Below are 23,509 nucleotides of genomic sequence, written 5' to 3' on the forward strand. Positions count from 1 at the left end.
CTGATTTCTACTGATTTTCCCATGTGTTGAATATGGTAGAGAGAAAGGACTCTGAAATGTACATTACTACTATGAGGAACAAAAACCTGCATGTCACATGGTTTTCCTGGTAATTCATTTGCATCACCTAGGAAAACATCAGACTGTCAGTATCTATTGAGAAAGATTAATTCCTCTAGTATCCAGTATTGCCAGCTGTTTGCAAAATCCTGATTGAGAAAAGTAGGACAGTCCAAAAAGATCATGAAGAGGGACTATAATATCTATCTATCTATCTATCTATCTATCTATCTATACACCCTCCCACCCACCCATCTTACAAGCTAAAACTGCCCTCTGTATTTAGAAAAATTCACATTTTGGCCAGAGACAGGCTGTTGGAACAGACATGTGAACTAGAGTGCAATGGTGTCAGGCTAAAGCACATACATTATTTGCAAACAGGGTTTTAAAACCCAAGCCTTTAAAAGGGTAATATTAAATTTTGCAGGTTGGTCAGCATTATCTATGTCACATGTTGGAGCATCTGAGCCCAGTGCTGTATGTTTTTTTCCTTTCCAGTATCCCTTTGTTCCATGTTGTTTTGGAACTCAATTGAACGTGTGTAGCATTGTGGTTGATGCAGTTATCATTGCTGCAAAAGCTGTAACTAGTTTATTTCAATATTATGACAGAGAGTATATTATAAAGAAACATTTGAAATAAATATCCTCCCTGAGATCTGACTGTGGGAAGGCAAACCGAGAAAGAAAGAATTTTGGTTCGTGATGTTTTCTCTGTACCTTTGATTAAAGTTTGATTGTTTACACCCCCCAAAAACCTGCTTTGGTCAAGCTGCCATTTGAGTTTAAAGTGTCTGTGCTGCTTTCAGACTTCCCCGGGCCCCTTGTTTGCTGACTATGTGGCCTGGGCAGAGCATGAGAGAGAGCCCAGAGTAAGGTGTGGCCTAAATGCAGCACTAGAAGCAAGGATCTCCTGAATTTGAACTCCAGCTTGGACATTGATATTGTATGTTTTGGGGAAATCGTTTTGCTTGCCTCCCCCTGCTTCCTCTGTAAAATGGGAACTAATGCTTCCCTTACAGATATGTTGTCAGGCTGTCTCGTAAGTGCTCTGGAAATCAGAAAAGGGCTACGTATTAGAATTCTCTGTAATGTTATGTAAGGAGGCCACAGAAGTGTAATAAAATATACCAGTGATACCATGTGACCCTTGCTAGGTTCTCGCTCCATGGATGCTAAGTATCCTTAGTTTTATTGCATATCTCACTTCCACCCTGATTTCTAAACTTAAAGGTAAAGGAAGATTTTAAAAAGGCAGGAACTTAATAATAACCGATTCCATTGTCTGTGCTGAGCACAAAGCCATAGGGTATTATCCATCTGACTGTCTGACAGAGTCCACAAAGAAATTCATTACCAGGCATAATAATCTTTCGTCAGATGTGTCTTTGTCAGCCTATCACCATCTTGCACTGAGCCCACAGGGATCATTGGTATCTGAGAGAGAAATCTGACTAGGTGGACAGAATTTTCACTCTGGCTTTTGTTGGTCATAGGCTGGGGTTTCAGCATGGGAACCAAGTACCAATTCCACAGCTGGAGGGTATTTGTAATCGTCTGTGCTCTGCCCTGTATCTCTTCACTGGTGGCACTTAAATTCATGCCGGAAAGTCCACGTTTTTTGCTAGAGGTAAGATGACTCATCTGAAAACTGTACTCCAATATCAATTAACAAAGGAGATCTGGTCCTCACATGTTTTTGGCTGTCTCTTCACTTCCCTCTCCCCAGCCCCCTGGCCACACACCCAGTTTCATTTAAAACTTAGAGACTCTCTGTATTAAGGTGCTAATCACATACTTTCATCGTATCACCTTTTAATGTTGACATCCGCATCGAACAACAAGCAAAATGCAGACACCTGGGATTCATAAACCCATCAAAGGGTTTGCGTCCCTGATTAAAACACAAGCACTGATCCTTTGTGAATGTAAATAGTAGAGCTGGGCAGGAAGAAGAGTGAAGCGCAAGAAACAGGAGCAGGATAAAATGCATGGTGGGTTGGATCTCAGACCCAGCAGGGAAGTGCAGTACTCCACAAGCTGAAGGGACAGCATAATTATTTATTGTTATCACCTTGTACTTATTGTACATAGCACCTTTACCTGAGGCTCTCAAAACAGCTGACATACATGGATTAAACCTCAGACCCCACCGTGATGTAGGTAAGCATTATTTATTCCCATTTTATAGATGGAACACTGAGGCACATTGACTTGCCCAAGGTTACACAGCAAGTCACTAGCAGAGCTGGGAAGAGAACCATGTCTCCTGACACAACCCTCTGCTTAGCCTGGAGGCAACACTTTGCCTAACTCCTGCCTCCCAAATAATAATTACAGAGTGGTTTCCTTCTTCTACCACAAAACTACTGCACAGTCAGCAAATATAAACCTTGATGGTTCAGCCTTCTGCCCTCTGCTTCTCTCTCCTCAACACATGACGCGGCATGGCACGGCTCCGTTACACCCGGGCCTCCAGAGCTGGTTCCCTGTGTCATTTTTAAAACCACATGACTGTAGACCATAGTATTTAATGGCTCACTTGAGATGTTCTTCCCTTGGTGTTCCAGATAGGTAAACATGATGAAGCCTGGATGATTCTCAAGCAAGTTCATGATACCAACATGCGGGCTAAGGGGGAGCCGGAGAGAGTGTTCACAGTGAGTGTGGTTTCCTTCGGGAAAGCAGTTCATTATACTGTGGTAAAGGGGTCACTGGCACGTGGGAATCTTCATAGGCCAGGGGTTGGTTTGGAATCTGCTTTAGTAGGCTTCAGAGCTGCCTTATTCTCCCCCCTGTGGTTTCCAGCTTCTCACACACTATGTGGTCTCCAGCAGCCAGGAGGGAGAATGGGAGAAGATAAGGACTGCACACTTCAGGTCATACACCAGCCTTGTTTTGCAGTGATCAATCCCAGAAAAGTTGGTGGGAGTTGTATATGCATGGGAATAAAGCACAGTGGATAGCCCCAGCGGCTTTCCAGTTATACTCAGACAGCTAATTGCTCTGTTCTAAGAGCAAAGTAAACGAGAGGGACATTACTCATGTGGGAAATCCGGACGACTCCTTTCTCCATTCCAGCTTCTAATCAAACTCTGATTAAGCTCCATGTACCTCCTAATGAGCTTCCTGAACCACATCTGCCTGGTAGCCAGCCTTTAATCTCTCTGAACGAAAGGGAGGTGAATGATTACTACTCACTGGGCCAATGCTCATGGTGAAAAATTTGAAATGGGCAGAGTCTAATTCAGTAAGCTTAGAGAAGGTGTGTGGTGGGGTTAATTGTAAATCGCAGTGAGTGTGTTGTAAACAGTGAGTGCACCAGCTAGGGAATGCTCCTTGAATTAGGTTGTTATGTATGAGAAGGCACATACCCTTAAAGGAAGGAGGGAGGGAGGGAAGAAAAATTTGGCTGCAGAATTCAGCTTTTTGGTGCAAAAAGCCCGATTAACTGGTAACAGGAGTTATGGAGGAACAGTATCCATAATGAATGAGCCCATCAATAATACAAGAGATTAATTTACTGTACCTCCAAGTGTGCTAAGACTCCAGGGTCAGAAAATGGGCTTAATGAGCTTGAGCTATTTCCAGGGCACAAGCTATTCTACTGCTGTGAAAGAAAGAAGAAAGAAAGAAAGAAAGAAAGAAAGAAAGAAAGAAAGAAAGAAAGAAAGAAAGAAAAAGTTATCTGCTCCTGTAAAACTGGGATGGTCAGATCAGTTATGCTGCAGATCTATAAGATGTGGCCAACTGGATACTGCATGTTTCAGATGCTCTCCCCTCTGTGCATGCCCCTTATTAAGGAGCTGTCCCCACCTCTCATCTTTAATATACAGTGGCAGCCTCAGTCCACACCAGCTTCTCTCAGACTTGCACCAGGATAAACCGGGCACATTCATATTATAATGTGAGACTGACCATCCTCGAGGATTTAGGGCCCTCTGAGCCAATGCTGCTCCTGGATTAAAACCATGTTTTGTCTGTCACTCTTGTGTCAAATCCACGTGTACCTTGCTCCTGCATCTGATGTCCTAAAGGCATCTGCTCCTGTTAGGACTCAGTCTGTCAATCTATACTGCACTCATGAACACTTATTATGCCAGCTAATGATGTCCTATTTGCTACGTGTCATAATGGTCTGAAATATTGTACTTCAGATCTGGAGTTTGGCTGTTGAATCAAGACTTACTGAAACCTCTTGGCACAGACAGACAATGAGCTCTCCTTGCCTTGTACTTTCCACGTGAAGTTGTATTTTGCTAATTTGCCAGCAGGAGCCAGGCAGTCATGCACCAGCTGTTACTGGGACAATTCCCAGATCTGACATTTAAACAGTTCCAGTCAGGAGAACATAGACACTATCTTATCGAGTTGGGTGAATCATTCATACTGAATGAATTATTCAGTGAATTTCACTTCTTTTTCTGCATGTGAACAGACTGTGATTTTCTTGAATATGTTCTTTATTCAGAATTATTCACCAAATACTTTCTGTTACTGATTCCTAGGTTATAACCCATTCACGAGCACTTACTTACAAGTATTCAATATTCAAAATTCAGGCTATTTTGACTGGACAAATTAGTCATATGGTATGTTTCTATTCCCTGATTGGATGAATTTTCTGATGCAAACATACACATTTATGCACTCAGAATTGACTTTCCACAAATGTTCTTCCATTGGCACTTAAAATTTGCTGTTAGAGAATGTTTTTACTAGTTGCATTTGAGAAAAGAGAACATGAAAGCAGTTGAAGCAAGTTTCTTTAAAACTGTATTAACTATTCCCTGAAATTTTTTGGCAGTAATCGTCAGCTCTAATTAGCGGGCAGATTCTTAAAGACATCAAGATTACATAGCGTAAGTGTGTTAGCTTAACGTGTTGGGTGTTAGAATTACATTTTATTATCAATCTAATAAATGAAGATTTGAGGTTGATGTGAAACATTTGAAATGTGTCACAGAGAGAGAGAGACACTTTTAGCCCATGAGAAAAACTCAGTAGCCAATGGCAACACATCAAGAAAAGATAGCAGGGGAAATTCTGTGGCAAACATCAGAGAAAATTGCTGTGCAGGAGGCCGAGAAGGAATGTGCAGAAAAACAGAGAAATGGTTGAATCCATCCAGGGTCAATTGCTGAAACTTTGGTTTGTGGTTTTCAGGTCGCCCCACATCAAAACTCCAAAGCAAATAGATGAGTTTATTGAAATCCAGAGCTCAACAGGGACATGGTACCAGCGCTGGTTGGTCAGATTCACGACCACATTCAAACAGGTATGGAGCATGAGGACCATCCCACAAGAGCTTTCAGTGTGTTGAGATTCTGATTCATATTCCCAACATCCCTTGGGTTACTGTGTAGGATAAATGGGTCTGGGCTCTGGTAGCATTTGCTATACTCCCCTAATCCTGATCCTCACCCTGTCTCTTCTTAACCCAAGCCATCAACGAGTTCCTGAACTGATTAGCCATACACAGCATATCAGTTAAGCTAATATGGGTCAGACCAGAGCACACAAGTATCTGATTTCCCTTCTATTTGCACAAACAGAGAATACCATCCCCAGTGAATGAATTAAAATTCTATCTGCTTAATGTTGCTGCTTGCTAAGGCTGAGTCTCCAGCATTATAATATAAACATTTTGGCCAGCTACGGATTTCACACCTGCCATTCTGCTGCCCACCAAGACTGCCCAGAACTTCACAGCAGCAACCTAGATTCTTAGGCTCCAGAAGCACAAGCTCCTGCCACTTGAAGTAAAGAAGAATCTTCCTTAGCTGTTAGCAATCTAGATTCCATGAGATACAATTTAGCAGCTCTAGATCCATTTAGTGGAGGGCAGTGTTACATGTACATACTAGCCAGCTCATTACAGATATGCTCATACTGAAGGATACTGGAGCAAAGCTTCATGAACATTGTCCCCTCAGGTCCTCATATGTTTCTCATGAATCTATCCCTGTAAACACAGTTTAGAAGAAACACTGGATCGAAGCACATCATCTATCTTCCCCAAATGAGCCCTCTTCACTGTTAATATTAAATTCATGATCTGGTCAGAAATGAATCTTTCAAGATCTTTGCTAGGATTTCTCTGTGACTGAACCTTTCCTGTGGATTTGTAGGTCTGGGACAACCTGTTGTATTGCTTGACAGCCCAGTACAGGATGAATACACTGATTCTGGCTGTGGTTTGGTTTTCAATGGCCTTTAGGTAAGTCACTCCTCTAACTTTTTCAAGAAACAGTAGCCGTCTGAGGGCTTAGTTGTTGCACTCAGGATCCATCTACAATGAAATGTGCTCTCAGCTTTTGTGGGATTAACTGTGCATATAAATAAATTGTTACAAAAATCAAATTTTGCCCCCTTGATCCTATTTTAAAGAGACAGAGCCCGTGAAAAGCTAGGTCATGGTCTACTAAGTATTTACATTTTACTCAGTGATCTAACTGCCCATAACAGAGACTTTAATATACCTTGAACAAACCAGGCCTTGAGGAAAAGTTGGTACTGCATGGCTCAGTAGTCTTATATGGAGCCTTTCACTTCTAGGTCCCTTGTCTGAATCCTGTCTGTATTAGTAGTGTCGAAAAGTAATTGCTACCAGCTGGCTGGCTGTTCATTGGTCTGTGTCAACTAAGAGGGTGGATTTCAGTCCGCTTAAGAACAAATAAGTGTCCACACTGGGGACACCACCCCCTGATCTGGTGATAAAGATGAGCAAATAGTTTATAACAAAAATGCTTTGTCCTTTTCTGTTCATAGAACATTTATGAATGGATCATGGCTTTCCTGATACAACCATGATTCAAAAGTATTAGAAAAAATGTTAATGATTTTCCTAAGGTCGGTGGCATGTACCATGCTGTTCAATTGTGATTAGTCACATATAGCACATGGTGTAGTTTCTGATCCTTGTGCAGCTGAATGTAACTTATGATTGGGTTTCTGGTGTGAATGCTCATGGGAAGTGAATTTACAATTCTCTTTTATGGAGAATTAGGGAATGTGTCATTAACCTTTGCTTTCCACAAGGAGCCTTGCTAATGCAACTTGATTGCACTTGTTCCGGAAAGTGAATGCAAAAGAACCACAGACACGAAAAAGTGAATTTGTTAACAAAATTGGAATTCTATATATATAGAATATTTTTACTGTATTTACCCATCTCTTGTTGGCACCAATGATGCCTTCTTCATTGGGAACCTCAACTGATAATTCAAGGGCAGAGAATTCCCTAGAGACTGATCTACCTGCTTGTCACTCCAAGGCAGGTTTTGCCATTGCCCATGACATTCCAGTGGTGTGGATAAATGGAAGACTTTGCTCTCCAGTCTGTCAGTCTGACACTTTCCCCAAGCACTAAATTTACTTAAAAGCATTGACAGAGAACCAAAAATTAGAGCTGCTTACAAGTCAGATATTGTCCAAAATATGTGTAAACTTTATCCTGAACATGCCCCTTTCCTCTCCTTGCTGTAGTTACTATGGGCTTACTGTCTGGTTCCCTGACATGATCCGATATCTCCAGAATGAGGAGTATGAATCCCGACTGAAAATCTTCGAGCGGGAACGTATAGATCACTTCACCTTCAACTTCACAGTGGAAAACCAGATCCATAGGAATGGGGCATTTGTCAATGATAAGTAAGTGAATGTGACCTGATTTCCTTTATATCTGGGGGATGAGAGCATATGGTTCAATAAAACATGGCACATATTGTTTTTAGAGAAAGAGCTGAAATTTTCAAGCATTTGAATGATCCCCAGGCTTTACCTCATACTAGTAAGGGTTAGCAGTGGATTGGACATTCTAGATCAGGGATCGGCAACCTTTGGCATGTGACCCGTCAGGGAAACCACTGGCGGGCCGGGCCAGTTTGTTTACCTGCAGCGTCTGCAGGTTCAGCCAATTGCAGCTCCCACTGGCCGCTGTTCACCGTCCCCAGCCAATGGGGGCTGCAGGAAGCGGCACGGGCGGAGGGATGTGCTGGCTGCTCTTCCCGCAGCCCTCATTGGCCTGGAGCGATGAACTGCAGCCAGTGGGAGCCGCGATCAGCCGAACCTACGGACACTGCAGGTAAACAAACCGGCCCGGCCCGCCAGCGGCTTTCCCTGACGGGTCACATGCCAAAGGTTGCCAATCCCTGATCTAGATCATTACCAGTCTGGGAATGGTGGTGATCACCAGTTCATGACTTTCTGAAGTTTTAGAATACAGCCAGTTTTTCAAACTAATTAGACAGGCAAATGCTGCAACTGCATGTGCAAATTGGGTAATTACCTGGGCAAGTTGCCAGTTAAGCATGTTTACTGTTTGTATACACAGTTACAATAACTGCATGCAGAAATTAGACATGCATGTCTACTCAAAACTACATACCTTGGCCGTTGTTTGAAATCCTGAAATCTTGGCCATTAAGTTGCCATTCCATAGCAAGGCAGTCTAGCATTTAGTGGTACTGTATATAAATAGGGCTCTCAGCATCAGTTGTGTCATACAGTCCCTTTCATGTCATGCTGCCAACTTCCTAGGAAATCTAATTGCTCTTGTGGCTGGGGCCTGTCTAAATGAAGATTTAGGGTCAGGCAGAGAGGAATGATAGTCCAGTGGTTACGTTCTATCCTGTGATCTGTGAGACCCAAGTTAAATTCCCTGATCTGCCACAGACTTCCCATATAACCTGGGGTGAGTCCCTTAATCTCTCTTAGTCTCAGTTCCCTGTCTGTACAATGGGAGCAATAGCACTGCCCTACCTCTTGGGATGATGTGTCATAAATCAATTAAAAGGTTGTGAGGTGCCCTTGAGGGCCACAGAAGTACCTCAGATAGATTGTGTCAGGGGCTACTTGTGCCATCTGTAATTGCCATTCTTATAGTATTCGTGCCTGCGGTGCATGTGGTCTGATCCCTTGGAAACACTCCTGGGGAGTGATGGTGCCACATAGGGTATGGCAAGGGACGAAGAAGAGGTGGGCCCATGATCCTATCTCAATTCTCTACCATCAGGCTGGCAGCAACAAGGGAGTGTATAAGCACTTTTGGTCTGAAAACACACGCGTGTGGATTTGAAACTCATTTTCTATGAATCCTTATGCCTGTGACTGTGACATCTATTTTCAGCATATATGTTTTGTCAGTTGAACTTAGTCAGTTGGATATTTGAGAAAGGTAAATCCCAAGCCCCTAGTAAAGCCATGGACACAGCTAATGCAACATTATGTAAATTAATAGTGGAAAGGATATTTGTAGGAACCATCTTTTTGCATTATTCACCCAGCTAGGCATAACCCTCATTCTGTGGGAAACACCACGTGCAAATGCATGGAGCATCCAGGGCAGCTTCTACAGATCATGTGCTCTTTCTACTCTGCTCTCTCTACACCCCTACCCATTTATCCGCATCTATAGTCCTAAAGAAGTGTGTTTGAGGAATTCCTTTCCCAGAATTCATCTCTAACAGGCTCACATGTCCTCATGATGGGACCTTCTTCATCTGGAATCAGAGCAGGCATTGCTTTCCTGGGCCTCTTTGGATCCAGAGGTGGCTTTCTTCTCTTTCCTTAGGACACACTGACATCTAGTGGTCCTGGGCAAGAAAGATTTGTTTTCTTTTTAAAAAAAGAAAAGGAGTACTTGTGGCACCTTAGAGACTAACAAATTTATTAGAGCATAAGCTTTCGTGAGCTACAGCTCACTTCATCGGATGCATTTGGTGGAAAAAACAGAGGAGAGATTTATATACACACACACAGAGAACATGAAACAATGGGTTTATCATACACACTGTAAGGAGAGTGATCACTTAAGATAAGCCATCACCAGCAGCGGGGGGGGGGGGGGGGGGGGGGCGGGGAGGAGGAAAACCTTTCATGGTGACAAGCAAGGTAGGCTAATTCCAGCAGTTAACAAGAATATCAGAGGAACAGTGGGGGGTGGGTGGGAGGGAGAAATACCATGGGGAAATAGTTTTACTTTGTGTAATAACTCATCCATTCCCAGTCTCTATTCAAGCCTAAGTTAATTGTATCCAGTTTGCAAATTAATTCCAATTCAGCAGTCTCTCGTTGGAGTCTGTTTTTGAAGCTTTTTTGTTGAAGTATAGCCACTCTTAGGTCTGTGATTGAGTGACCAGAGAGATTGAAGTGTTCTCCAACTGGTTTTTGAATGTTATAATTCTTGACGTCTGATTTGTGTCCATTCATTCTTTTACGTAGAGACTGTCCAGTTTGGCCAATGTACATGGCAGAGGGGCATTGCTGGCACATGATGGCATAAATCACATTGGTAGATGCGCAGGTGAACGAGCCTCTGATAGTGTGGCTGATGTGATTAGGCCCTATGATGGTATCCCCTGAATAGATATGTGGACAGAGTTGGCAACGGGCTTTGTTGCAAGGATAGGTTCCTGGATTAGTGGTTCTGTTGTGTGGTGTGTGGTTGCTGGTGAGTATTTGCTTCAGGTTGGGGGGCTGTCTGTAAGCAAGGACTGGTCTGTCTCCCAAGATCTGTGAGAGTGATGGCTCGTCCTTCAGGATAGGTTGTAGATCCTTGATGATGCGTTGGAGAGGTTTTAGTTGGGGGCTGAAGGTGATGGCTAGTGGCGTTCTGTTGTTTTCTTTGTTGGGCCTGTCCTGTAGTAGGTGACTTCTGGGTACTCTTCTGGCTCTGTCAATCTGTTTCTTCACTTCAGCAGGTGGGTATTGTAGTTGTAGGAATGCATGATAGAGATCTTGTAGGTGTTTGTCTCTGTCTGAGGGGTTGGAGCAAATGCGGTTATATCGTAGCGCTTGGCTGTAGACAATAGATCGAGTGGTATGATCTGGATGAAAGCTAGAGGCATGTAGGTAGGAATAGCGGTCAGTAGGTTTCCGATACAGGGTGGTGTTTATGTGACCATCGCTTATTAGCACCGTAGTGTCCAGGAAGTGGATCTCTTGTGTGGACTGGTCCAGGCTGAGGTTGATGGTGGGATGGAAATTGTTGAAATCATGGTGGAATTCCTCAAGAGCTTCTTTTCCATGGGTCCAGATGATGAAGATGTCATCAATGTAGCGCAAGTAGAGTAGGGGCATTAGGGGACGAGAGCTGAGGAAGCGTGCCTACATGCCTCTAGCTTTCATCCAGATCATACCACTCGATCTATTGTCTACAGCCAAGCGCTACGATATAACCGCATTTGCTCCAACCCCTCAGACAGAGACAAACACCTACAAGATCTCTATCATGCATTCCTACAACTACAATACCCACCTGCTGAAGTGAAGAAACAGATTGACAGAGCCAGAAGAGTACCCAGAAGTCACCTACTACAGGACAGGCCCAACAAAGAAAACAACAGAACGCCACTAGCCATCACCTTCAGCCCCCAACTAAAACCTCTCCAACGCATCATCAAGGATCTACAACCTATCCTGAAGGACGAGCCATCACTCTCACAGATCTTGGGAGACAGACCAGTCCTTGCTTACAGACAGCCCCCCAATCTGAAGCAAATACTCACCAGCAACCACACACCACACAACAGAACCACTAACCCAGGAACCTATCCTTGCAACAAAGCCCGTTGCCAACTCTGTCCACATATCTATTCAGGGGATACCATCATAGGGCCTAATCACATCAGCCACACTATCAGAGGCTCGTTCACCTGCGCATCTACCAATGTGATATATGCCATCATGTGCCAGCAATGCCCCTCTGCCATGTACATTGGCCAAACTGGACAGTCTCTACGTAAAAGAATGAATGGACACAAATCAGACGTCAAGAATTATAACATTCAAAAACCAGTTGGAGAACACTTCAATCTCTCTGGTCACTCGATCACAGACCTAAGAGTGGCTATACTTCAACAAAAAAGCTTCAAAACAGACTCCAACGAGAGACTGCTGAATTGGAATTAATTTGCAAACTGGATACAATTAATTTAGGCTTGAATAGAGACTGGGAATGGATGAGTCATTACACAAAGTAAAACTATTTCCCCATGGTATTTCTCCCTCCCACCCCACCCCCCACTGTTCCTCTGATATTCTTGTTAACTGCTGGAATTAGCCTACCTTGCTTGTCACCATGAAAGGTTTTCCTCCTCCCCTCCCCCCCCCCCCCCCCCCCCCGCTGCTGGTGATGGCTTATCTTAAGTGATCACTCTCCTTACAGTGTGTATGATAAACCCATTGTTTCATGTTCTCTGTGTGTGTGTATATAAATCTCTCCTCTGTTTTTTCCACCAAATGCATCCGATGAAGTGAGCTGTAGCTCACGAAAGCTTATGCTCTAATAAATTTGTTAGTCTCTAAGGTGCCACAAGTACTCCTTTTCTTTTGCGAATACAGACTAACACGGCTGCTACTCTGAAACCTCTGATTATGCAAGGCATTTTTCTTTTTAAATATACTTTCCACTTTTGCTTCCTGAAAGCTAACACTTCTATGCTCCCTTAAAGCCATTATTTACCATGGCCACCATTCTGCACCATCCCAGTCAATATGAGTTCTGCCATTGCCTTTGTATCTGACTCACAAACTTCTCCCACACCCACCCTTCCCCCAACTCAAAACAAAATATATTGGCCAGATCCTTAGTCAACGCTTTAAAGTTAACGAAGCTATGCTGATTTACACTAGCTGAGGATCTGACCCTATATAACTGTCAAGACATGTATTCGTCATCACTGTGTTCAGTTTGTATGTGGTATCTCTTTTCTCTACCCTGGGTCTAGTTATTCTTTTTGGTCTTTCTGGTTTGAAAGCTTTTTGGGGCAGGGACTGTGTCTTCTTCTGCATCTGTACAGCATGGAGAATGTATTTGGCACTACCACAATATAAACAATGAAAATCATGGGGGGCGGGGCTGTGACGGGGCAGTGTGCCACACCCGTCTTTTCCACAAACACAGACTGCTCTGAGACCTTCTTGTTTGTAAATGCCACTGGGTAGTTTATTTTCAGTGTTTTAATCCCTCCACCATACATAACAATGTCTCTACACCTTTACACACTGTATCTCAACTTTCTAACTCCTTCTCCAAAGGATGGGGAATTAAGGTGACTCTACTTCGAGGACCCCCTTTATTGGGCTCTTGTAGCTTTCTGGTTGGTTTGTTTCTCTCTCCCATTTTCTCTTCCTCCCCTAAACCCTCCTTCCTGTGCCCTTTTGTACAGCTTTCCCTGTTAATGGCTAATTGGCTCATTGATTCACTAGCTCCAATCTGGCCTGGTAATCAGGTACACCTCTGTCCAATTAGGCCTTTTCTAGGGGAACCTAATTAGTACAAACAGTGACCAGGGTGCTGACTCAAGTGCTAGCCCTCAGCACTCTGTTACAGGGACCACGTCCCATGTCTAAAATGGAAATTCACCCTGTCGCCTTCTAGGTGTTACAACATAATTACTCCACATACTTCCAAACAGACTTAGACTCTCTAAAATCTCAGCTGCAAATGTGCCTCCTGGGAGGAATACATTATGGACCCAGAGTTACCATCCTACAATCACATTTTATTTTACTCCTAGTGGTTGAAAAATACATGGCATTCCCTATCGCTATTGTCCGTTTCCATTTGTCAACATTGTTTTGGATTACTTCCATGTGTTTCTAATGGAACTGACATCGGTGTGGCCTTTTATGGCTGCTTCTTTGTTTATGCCCAATCATCCTGGGTGAGACCACTACTGCAATAGGATGCAAATCCTCCTCTTCCTCCCCAGAATCCAACCTAACAGGAAATGTGTTTAGTGGTTAAAGTGCAGGGCATCCAGCCAGGACCCTCTCTCTGCAACTGAGTAACTACATGACCTTGGATAAATCACTTCATTCCTTTTTGCCTTCCAACTCTTCCAGCTACCCTCTATTTAAATTGGAGATAATGTTGACTGACACGCTGTGGATGCTGTTGTGAAGCTTTGTTAATGGATGTCCTGTAACGTGTTTCAGATGAAAAATGATACAGAGGACCAGTTGATAGACTCATAGACTTTAAGGCCAGAAGGGACCATCATAATCATCTAGTCTGACCTCTTGCACATTGCAAGCTACAGAATCTCACCTACCCACTCCTGTTAAAGACCCCTAACCCTGGCTGAGTTACTGAAGTCCTAAAATCATGATTTAAAGACTTCAAGTTACAGAGAATCCACCATTTACTCTAGTTTAAAGCTGCAAGTGACCCATGCCCAACGCTGCAGAAGAAGATGAACCCCCCTCCCCCCAATGATCTTTGCCAATCTGACCTGGGGGAAAATTCCTTCCTGACCTCAAATATGACAACCAGTTAGACCTGAGCATGTGGGCAATACCAACAGCCAGACATTTTGGAAAGAATTATCTGTAATAACTCAGAGCCCTCCCCATCTAGTGTCCCATCACCGCCATTGGAGAGATTTGCCATTAGCAGTCGCAGATCAGCTACCTGCCATTGTAGGCAGTCTCACCATACCCGCCCTTCACAAACTTATCAAGCTCAGTTTTGAAGCCAGTTAGGTTTTTTCCCCCACTACTCCTTTTGAAAAGCTGTTCCAGGACTTCACTCTCTGAAGAAGGAATCAAAATGGTTATCGGTCTGGCCTATGGGAACTTATGACAAAACCCTGGGCATATCCAAGGCTGTTCGGTAGCACAAAGAATTCCTTTGACTATAATACAATAGAGTGTCTTTTGGATCTGGCCATAGAAAGTAAATAGACTACACCCAAATACCCCCCATCCACAATCTTTTTGTTGTAAACTACTATGATTGCACAGTTTTTTGTATCTGAACTCTCATAATGCAAAATTAGAATATAGGATATGGCCCAAGGATGTTTGTGTGTGTGAGAGAGAGAGAGAGAAAGAGAGAGAGAGAAAGGGGGGATATATGGCAATTTCAATGATGTGTGCGTGTGCATGTGCGCATGCGAGTACAGATATTAACTGTTTTCTTCCCTTTCAGCCCTCCCTGCATGTTCGTTTTGTCTTCCTGGTCCTGCTTTGCATCTGTACAGCCGATGCTCTTCAGCGTTTGTGAAAGGAAATAAGCTTCATTTCCCTTCTGCTGTAACCTGGCAAGTTTCAGCCACAGTTAATATAGTTAGGTATTCCTTGGTAGCACTTGGGGAGTAGCTTCAGAACTATTATCTCCCCACTGGGGAGCAGCCACACACTGGATGGCAGGATTGGGATAGTGTCTTGGTGAAGGGACTGGGAGCTTGATTGTGCAAAGGGCTGATTATTCAGCTGAGGTGCTGAATGTCCTCAGCTCCTCCTGAATTCAGCAAGCATCAAGGGCACTTGGCACCTTGTAGGATTGAGCTCTGGGTGGGGATGTGACCAGACATTCTTCTCTTTGAGGTGAAGGAGCCGTCAGCCATGTGATTAATGGTTAGCCCAGTCCCTGTTTGGTTCTTTCCTAGTGCAGTAACTCACTCAGAAGCTGCTCAGACTGTGTTTCAGGACTACCTGTATCACATCCTGATATGACTTATGTCTCCATTTTCCCGTCAACCCTCGGCTGTGAGTTAAAACCCCACTGGACGCCATGCAACTGCTTTATAACTCCTTTAAAGATAAATGTTCAGAAATCAAACTGCAGGGAGAGGGCTTTTTACAGGCCTTGGAGTAAATGCCTCATGGGCTATTACTGAGCAAATGCAAATCAGCCTCAGTTTTGCTGTAACCTCTGAGGACCTTCCTTATGGAAAATAGAGCTTGATTAGTCTTCATGTAATGTTTGAGAATTAATAATGTCTTTTTGAGGCCTCTTGTTGAGAAGCGTGGTAGCATAATTTAGTGGAGTAAAAACATCAAACTAGCAGATGTTCAATTAAACTAAGGTGCTAGATCTTTGTTCAAGCTTTTATCTGGTGCCTGCCCTGCTCTCATTAGTTTGGACGATAACACTTGCACTTACACACACACACACTCTTTACATCTTCTAAGCACTCCCCACATATTAGCGAATAAATTTTCACAATGCCCCTTTGAGATACTGTAGGTAAGTAAGAGTAGTGTCACTCATCTAAAAAGTGGGTAGCGGATGTCAGGGCCTTGCAGGTTGGCTTCCCATGACAGGAGAAATCAGCGATGTGGAGCCTGAGTATATTCTTAGTTTAAATTGTTTTATTTAAATTACACACAATAGTCCTTGAACAGAAGCAGTCACAAACAAGATGCAGGTGAATCCCTTCTTCCAAAAATCTCAGCCCAGGACCAATGCCTCATTCCCAGAAAGCAATTCTGCTTGAAGAATTACTCTAGTTGAGAAATTAAGGCAAGGAGAAAACTTGATTGCTGTTTGAAACAGCCCCGCAGAAAGAAACATACATCAAACACTAATAAACAATGCTGTTTTTCTTCCAGAAATGTATAGTGCTCGCACGCTAAGGAATAGAACTTTGGAAACAACGTGCAACAGTGCCATCTTGGCGATTCCCTCCATCATATTGTACAGATGGGGAAAATAAGGCACAGAGATGTTATCCAATGGCCACAGAGAGAAACAGTGGCAGATATGGGATTGGAGATTAGGTGTTTGAACCTCCGAGACCTCATGCTTAGCCCAATAGATCCAATGGCCTTCTGATAAAGGATATTTTTATTTACCCTTGGCAAGGGGATGGGAGGAAGAACCGGAGACAAGAGGCTCTGCCCAGGGACAGAGAGAGTGCTATGCATTGCTGCTGAGTGAAACCTTCTCCAGTTGATCCAGCAGCAGTATGACAGTAGCTGTATCTAGTCCCCTTGGCTGAAAGGGTGGATTGGTTGATGTGAGGACTCTGAGGAGTGAAGCAGGTGCAGGAATCCTAGATGATCTGTGTCTACTAAAACCAACCCCTTTCTTTGCATTCACACGACACTTTTCCTCAGGAACATCCCATAAACCCACTATTGTCACTCTGTGTGACCACCGCATTTGCAGTTAGGAGGTATTGGAAAGGTCACTGAGTGCTTTGTGCTTACTCACTGTTACTTTGGGTGGGGCTTCTTTTCCTGCCCTGCAGATTACTAAGATGAAATTCAAATATGTGACGTTTGAGGCGTGCTGTTTGAGGAATGCTATTTTGAAGATGTGACAGCCATCGAGACCTTCTTCAAAAACTGCACCATTATATCCACTGTCTTCTATAACACGGGTAAAGGGGATTCCTGGCTTGGGTCTAGTCTGGTGGAACAATGTGCACGTCGATTTGTGATGAATGGTTGTAGTGGTGCTACTAGAAGTGCGTTGTTGGGGCTGTGACAGGATCAGGGAATAAGAAGGGGGAAGTCAAACAAGAGACCAATTGTGGTGTTAGCTCTATGACTATGGTGAACTTCTGTAGAACCAGGTGTATATACTACACTTGCCTTAAAATGTAAGGTGAATTAGGATTTTCTCATCTTTCAAGACCAAGCTTATCATTCCATGCACATACTGTGTCTGAATCACAGAATTACATTGATATCAGGATTTTTGCCAGAGGTTAAGACTGCTTCCCATCTGTAGCTTCCATCTCATCTTTAGTTTCAGGTAGCACTTGATGAGGGCTTAGAGCAGATCAGACAGCTTTATTCCCAGCCTTCCTTGATTGCACTGCTTATGGTGTCATTGACTGTTGAATGACATCATAAGCAGAAACCCAGAAAAAATGAATTCAGACCTTGGCAAGTTAAAGTAATAGGGGAACTGATTAAACAATTTTGGCTGAAGATAGTCATTTTTCAGCCCATATCCAGCTTCTGATTTGGGATGTCAAGCAGCTTAACTAATTTAATTGATTCACTTATTTAAAAAGAGCTTTTCACTTCTCCTTTAACCGAAAACAAACCACTGGACGATGAAAATTGCAGATGATAGCACCAGCTCCTGGGTTATTGCTCATCATTGGTTGAAATGCCAAGCAATTAGGGCCAAATTATGTCTGCTCCAGCATGGATGCATTAAAAGGGTGCTCCTCTTCCCTCTAGTGCAAAGGGCAAGCATAATGCTTTAGCCAGCACTCCCCAACACTGAAGAGTAGGGAGATGATAGGCCTGCTGACAGCACTGAAAAACCCAGAGGAGGCTTTATGAGGCAGTTGGGTATATGTGCACAACCCTGTTCCCTGCATCAGCTAATGCAAAGGGTGCACAGGTCTTATATCGTTCAACTTTTGTCTCTTGCCTTCTCAGATCTTTAGGAAACACAATTCATCGAGTGCAGGTTTATAAACTGCACCTCCTGGACCAGAAGGAGGGATGTCACCTGGACTTCGAGCAGGAAACGACTTCTAATTTATCTCGTCAGTTTCCTGGGTAGTTTGTCCGTGTTGCCTGGCAACATCATCTCAGCACTGCTCATGGACAAAATAGGAAGGATAAAGATGATTGGTGAGTGAAGATGATGGTCAACTGACATGTCAACAGCTGGGTGCGTGGATGACCCTGGGCATAATAAAGGCATTGTGAATACAAAGGTGTCTCTGTTTCTGTGCGCACAAATGAAAAATGGTCCGGCTAAGTGGGCAATGAGTACTCCAATACCAAATAAAGCAGAGGAGTCAATGGTTCAGTGGGTAGGGCACTAGATGAGCACTCAGGGCACCTGGGTCCTATTTCATAGATTCCAAGACCAAAAGGGACCACTGTGATCATCTAGTCGGACCTCTATGTTACACAGGCCATAGAAATGTATCGCTCTGCAACTGACCCTCTGTAATAACTTGCACAAGTCACTCCCCCTCTCTGTGCATTTTCATTCCCACCCTTTTTATATTCTGTTTATTTAGACAGTCAGCTCTTCATGGCAAGGGTTGTCTCTCGCTCTGGGTTTGTCCAGTACCTAGCATATGGGGCCCTGGTCTTAGTTGGGATTTCTAGGCACAGTTGTGTTGATAGTGATGCTAATGCTGATGCAGATGTCTGTATCATCCTTTGTGGTAGAGGCCAGACAAAGCTTATTTGTAATTGATATAGAAAGAGATTCTTTACTATGGCTGTTGGACACAGAGAGGACCCTATAATTCTTTCTCAGGGCCTCAAACTCCCAAACTGAATAAACTCAGACTAAACTCAGTACCTAAGTCCTGGACTGGATCAAGCATCCATGGACTGGATTACTGATTATGCTACATACTGATAAAGGTGTCACCTTCTTGTCTTGAGGGACTAAATCCTCATTTTATGTGACTGTGATGCATACACAGGGATTTTCTGATGTTGTTTCACAAAGTGGCCAGGTAATATCATCTAGTGCTAATATAGCTTGATCACATGGTGGGATGGCGACAGCAAGTTGTATCAACATCAAAGTAAATTGAGAGCTCTTGTAATGGACATGGAACACACCCAACCAAACCAAATGTGTCCTGTGAAAAGATTGGGATAGCTGGCAAATGTCAGAGCTAAACAAAAATCAGAATTTCCTTACTGCAGGAAATTCTGATTGTTCAGCATTTCTTTTCATCCCAAATTGAGACAAAAGGTTGAACTGCTGAGACTTTTCACAGAATGAAAAGTTTTGAAAAAAATTTGAATTTGAAAAAAAACCCCACATTTTGTTTTGGCATTTTTGATCAAAACAAAACATTTTAATATGCCCAAGCTGAAATATTTCATTTTGGTTTGTTGAACTGATCCAAAATACTTCATTTCCAATCAGTTCAAAATGAAACTGCATTTCCCTATAGTGGTACATTGCTTCATGGGAGCTTTAGTTCAGGTTGCCTGAAGCCCCTATTATCCCCCATGGGCTATGCTCCCTGACCTACATCTTATGATATACCCGAAGTTATGTGACTCTCATGAGGCACCATGTCACTTAGTCAGAGGAATGACTGTGTTGCATTGTGGGAGATGTAGTCTGGCCAGGCTTAGCCCATAGGAAAGAAAGGGGACCCAAACTACGAGTCCCATGAGGCAATGTGCCACAACAAGGTAATTTAGTTTTATGTTGAACTGACCTAAAATGAAACATTTAGTGTCAATTCAACAATCCAAAATATTTTGATTCAGTCAAACTGACCCAAAACAAAATACTTGGTTTTGGTTTTCCTGACAGGAAATAGAAACACTGGAAAATCATCCTAAGGGAAAATTCCCAGCTAGCTCTTGCAAATATTAACAGTGTAGCCACTATATCAGTGAGCCTCAATAGAGGATAATGAACCATGAATGTTCTCACTTTTTCCCTTGGGCTTGTGCCTAAAATTAGAGCCCCTATGTAAATGTGTCAGGCAGTTAAATAACATCTCTATAATTAAGGGAGACCCCAAGTGCTTTATACCATTGACTGCAAATTAATCCTGAGATTATGGATGAGCCAGATGATTTGAATGCAATATAAACTACCTGAACTCCTCACCCAAAACTCAAACCATTTTTCAGCTTCAACAACCTTCAGACAACTCTTCCCATTCATCAATATTCATGTTTACTTGCTTCTGCTTGTCCTGGGTCCAGCTGGAACTCTGCAATACCACATGAAAGAACCCATGTGTGTGATATCTGCAGGGTGAGATAATTGGTAACATCAGCCTAGTACCAGATTTCCAGCCTGTTTCCTGGCCACAAAGAGCTAGACAGCATCATTTGGATGCTGAGCTGAATCTTGTGGAGATCACTCATCTCTAGGGAGAAAATCCATCATCTGAAGACACTTCATATTAATGGTGGATTTGGCTGCCCCGAGATGCCAAGAGAATGATGCCAAGCTTTCTCTCCTTACTTCCCCGACAGGTGGCTCGATGCTGATTTCTGCAGTGTGCTGCTTCTTTCTGTTCTTTGGCAATAGTGAGTCTGCGATGATTGGCTTGCAGTGTCTGTTCTGTGGGACCAGCATTGCTGCCTGGAATGCCCTGGACGTGATCACCGTGGAGCTCTATCCCACCAGTAAAAGGTAACTATGCTCAGAATATTCTTCTCTTTGATTTCTATTCTCTGACTTCAGGCACAGCCACTCTCACATCACAAGAACTCATTATTGAGTTAAAATGTATGCGATGGAAGGGTTTGTTGTTCTTTAAAATCTCAGAGGTCCTACTACTCCTGTGGCTACCTTTGATCAGCACAGGTATTCAGAAGTAGAAGCGGGCAAATAACTGATTTGTTGGTTTGGTGGCCGTTCTGGGGGGAAAAAAAGCATCAGAACAGTTTGGGTCTAAATGAATCTAAAGATTTTCAGAACTGTGAGTGAATCAAAGAAAAGCCCATTTGGGGTCTGTTTCAGGGTAGGTGGGTAGGATTTGAAAGTGGGTCTCCTACATCTCCTGATAAGTGCCCTACCCACTGGACTCAAGGTGATGTGGAGATACAGATCAGGGGGATGGTAGTAGCAATCCCACCTCCTCTTCCTCTTGCTGTTTTGTGAATGGCCAAAATGATTTGTGTCAAATTCACAAATCTTTTCCAGTGGACCCCAACTGCATTTTCTATCAAATAAACTGTTTTTCGAAAAACTATGCCCAGCTCTATTCACAAGCCTTATTCTACATGTAATATAACTTGTGTACATGTATTTGCACAGGCAAGTGTAAATTACACACAGACAGAACTTGTATATGAAGACTCTGTCAATTGCATGCATGTTGGACAGGTTGAAGCCCCTTTGGAAATGTGTCCTCCAGTTTCTTGTCACAATGTACCACTCCTGATTATTTTAGCTTCCAGCTCTTGCAGACAACCCATAAAGATGTGGATTTGGGAAATGAGGCACTGTGTTCAGGTTTCAGGAGTTTTTGAGAGAAGAGCCTGTCTACATCAGGATAGTGACAAGTCTCTTCTGCCCTTTTCAGTCTATTGATGACAGCTGTGAGGGAAGTACTGGGACTGCACTGTGACAGCAGTGGGCTCAGCTGCTGTGTGAATCAGGGTGTGTGGGAGCACTCTGACTCTCCAGAAGCTACTCACTCTAACCAGCACTTGGAGTGGCTTTGACAAGCTCTAGAGTAAGCCTTGCTCATTGCGTTATGTCCACAACCAAACATTTATCCATGACGTGAACTCAGTGCTTTATTTGTAATGAAAGAGGTGCCCGGGCTCAAGCAATTAGGTGCCGGGGCTCAAGCAACTTTTTTACTTTCATAAGTGATGCAGCAAGCCCAGAGGTGCCGGGGCTCTGAACTGCCAGGCCCAGAGGTGCCGGGGCTCTGAACTGCCAGGCCCAGAGGTGCTGGAGCTAGAACTGCCTAGCCCAGAGGTGCCAGGGCTCTGAACTGCCAGGCCCAGAGGTGCCAGGGCTCTGAACTGCCAGGCCCATAGGTGCTGAAGCTAGAACTGCCAGGCCCAGAGGTGCCGGGGCTAGAACTGCCAAGCCCAGAGGTGCCGGGGCTATGAACTGCCAAGCCCAGAGGTGCTGGGGCTCTGAACTGTCAAGCCTAGTGGTGCCGGGGCTATGAACTGCCAAGCCCATAGGTGCCGGGGCTGTGAATTGCCAAGCCCAGAGGTGCTGGGGCTATGAACTGCCAAGCCTAGTGGTGTCGGGGCTCAACTGAGGCACAAATTAAGCATTGCATGAACTCCAAGAGATGGTGGTGTGGAAATAAATAAGGGCTGCCAAATATACCCTGCCTTTCCCCCCCAAAAAAGCTCAGGGGCATTCATTCAGTCTGGCTCCAGTTACTTGCTGAGAGCACAGACTCTGCATATCAGATCAGACTGTTGGTCTACTCAGCCTGCCATCCTGATGCCAGCAGTGGTCAGTATGTGATTTTTCAAAGGAAGTTGGACACTCCCTGACATGTACCTGAGCAAATGTTCAAGTCTGCACTTGTGGGGATGGGGAAATTCTTTGTTGACAATTGCAGGCGAACAGCATGTGCTCTGTTGCATGAGGTTCCATTAACTTCCATAGCTCAAACCAGTCTTCATTAAGAGCGTAACCATTACCACACTGGATGCCAGCAGTACCTGCTGCATCATTCTATAATTAGAATAGGAGCTGCTAGTATTAGGGGAGTCATGCAATGACCCAACTCTCCTTTACCGATGGTGGAACCAACCAAATAACCCGCTGTCCTTGTCTGACTCCTAATCACCACTTTCTGCTCTTCCTCTCCTGCAGATCAACAGCCTTTGGCATCCTCAATGGTCTCTGCAAGATTGGTGCCATCCTGGGGAACTCTATCTTTGCCTCCTTTGTTGGGATAACCAAAGTGGTTCCCATTCTTCTGGCCTCCTCTGCGCTGGTTGCGGGAGGGCTGCTAGCCCTGAGGCTACCCGAGACTCGAGAACAGGTTCTGATGTGAGAAATTGGGCAGCAGGGAAATGGAGAAGAGCTACAAAAAAGAGCCATGTCTAAAAAAATCAAAATATCCATTTATCCTTTTCTGCAGATACCTCAGATAGGGGGGGGGGGACAATCCCTATTTTAAGACCATTTCCCATCCATGATTGGCTCTTTGCAACCAGGGTACATACACACTGCAGAACTTTGCTCATTTGCTTTAGATCCAACCCACATTGGGGAGAGACTGAGGATCTGTCCTTCCCATGCATGCATGGGCATA

General features: G+C 43.8%; 1 protein-coding gene across 1 annotated transcript in view; it reads left to right on the forward strand.

Moving 5' to 3' along the window:
* SV2B (synaptic vesicle glycoprotein 2B) overlaps positions 1-23,268 on the forward strand; it is a 102,728-nt gene extending 79,460 nt beyond the window's left edge. The window contains 12 exon segments of the mRNA XM_038419318.2: positions 1,559-1,692; positions 2,633-2,727; positions 5,235-5,340; positions 6,194-6,282; positions 7,551-7,725; positions 17,057-17,081; positions 17,084-17,179; positions 18,198-18,242; positions 18,245-18,290; positions 18,292-18,395; positions 20,742-20,901; positions 23,065-23,268. Coding sequence (XP_038275246.1) covers positions 1,559-1,692; positions 2,633-2,727; positions 5,235-5,340; positions 6,194-6,282; positions 7,551-7,725; positions 17,057-17,081; positions 17,084-17,179; positions 18,198-18,242; positions 18,245-18,290; positions 18,292-18,395; positions 20,742-20,901; positions 23,065-23,248 — 1,259 coding nt within the window. The 3' untranslated portion in view covers positions 23,249-23,268.
* Positions 23,269-23,509: the final 241 nt, after the last annotated feature.

This window comes from Dermochelys coriacea, chromosome 10, assembly GCF_009764565.3.
Source record: "Dermochelys coriacea isolate rDerCor1 chromosome 10, rDerCor1.pri.v4, whole genome shotgun sequence".
NCBI classification, from domain to species: Eukaryota; Metazoa; Chordata; order Testudines; family Dermochelyidae; genus Dermochelys; species Dermochelys coriacea.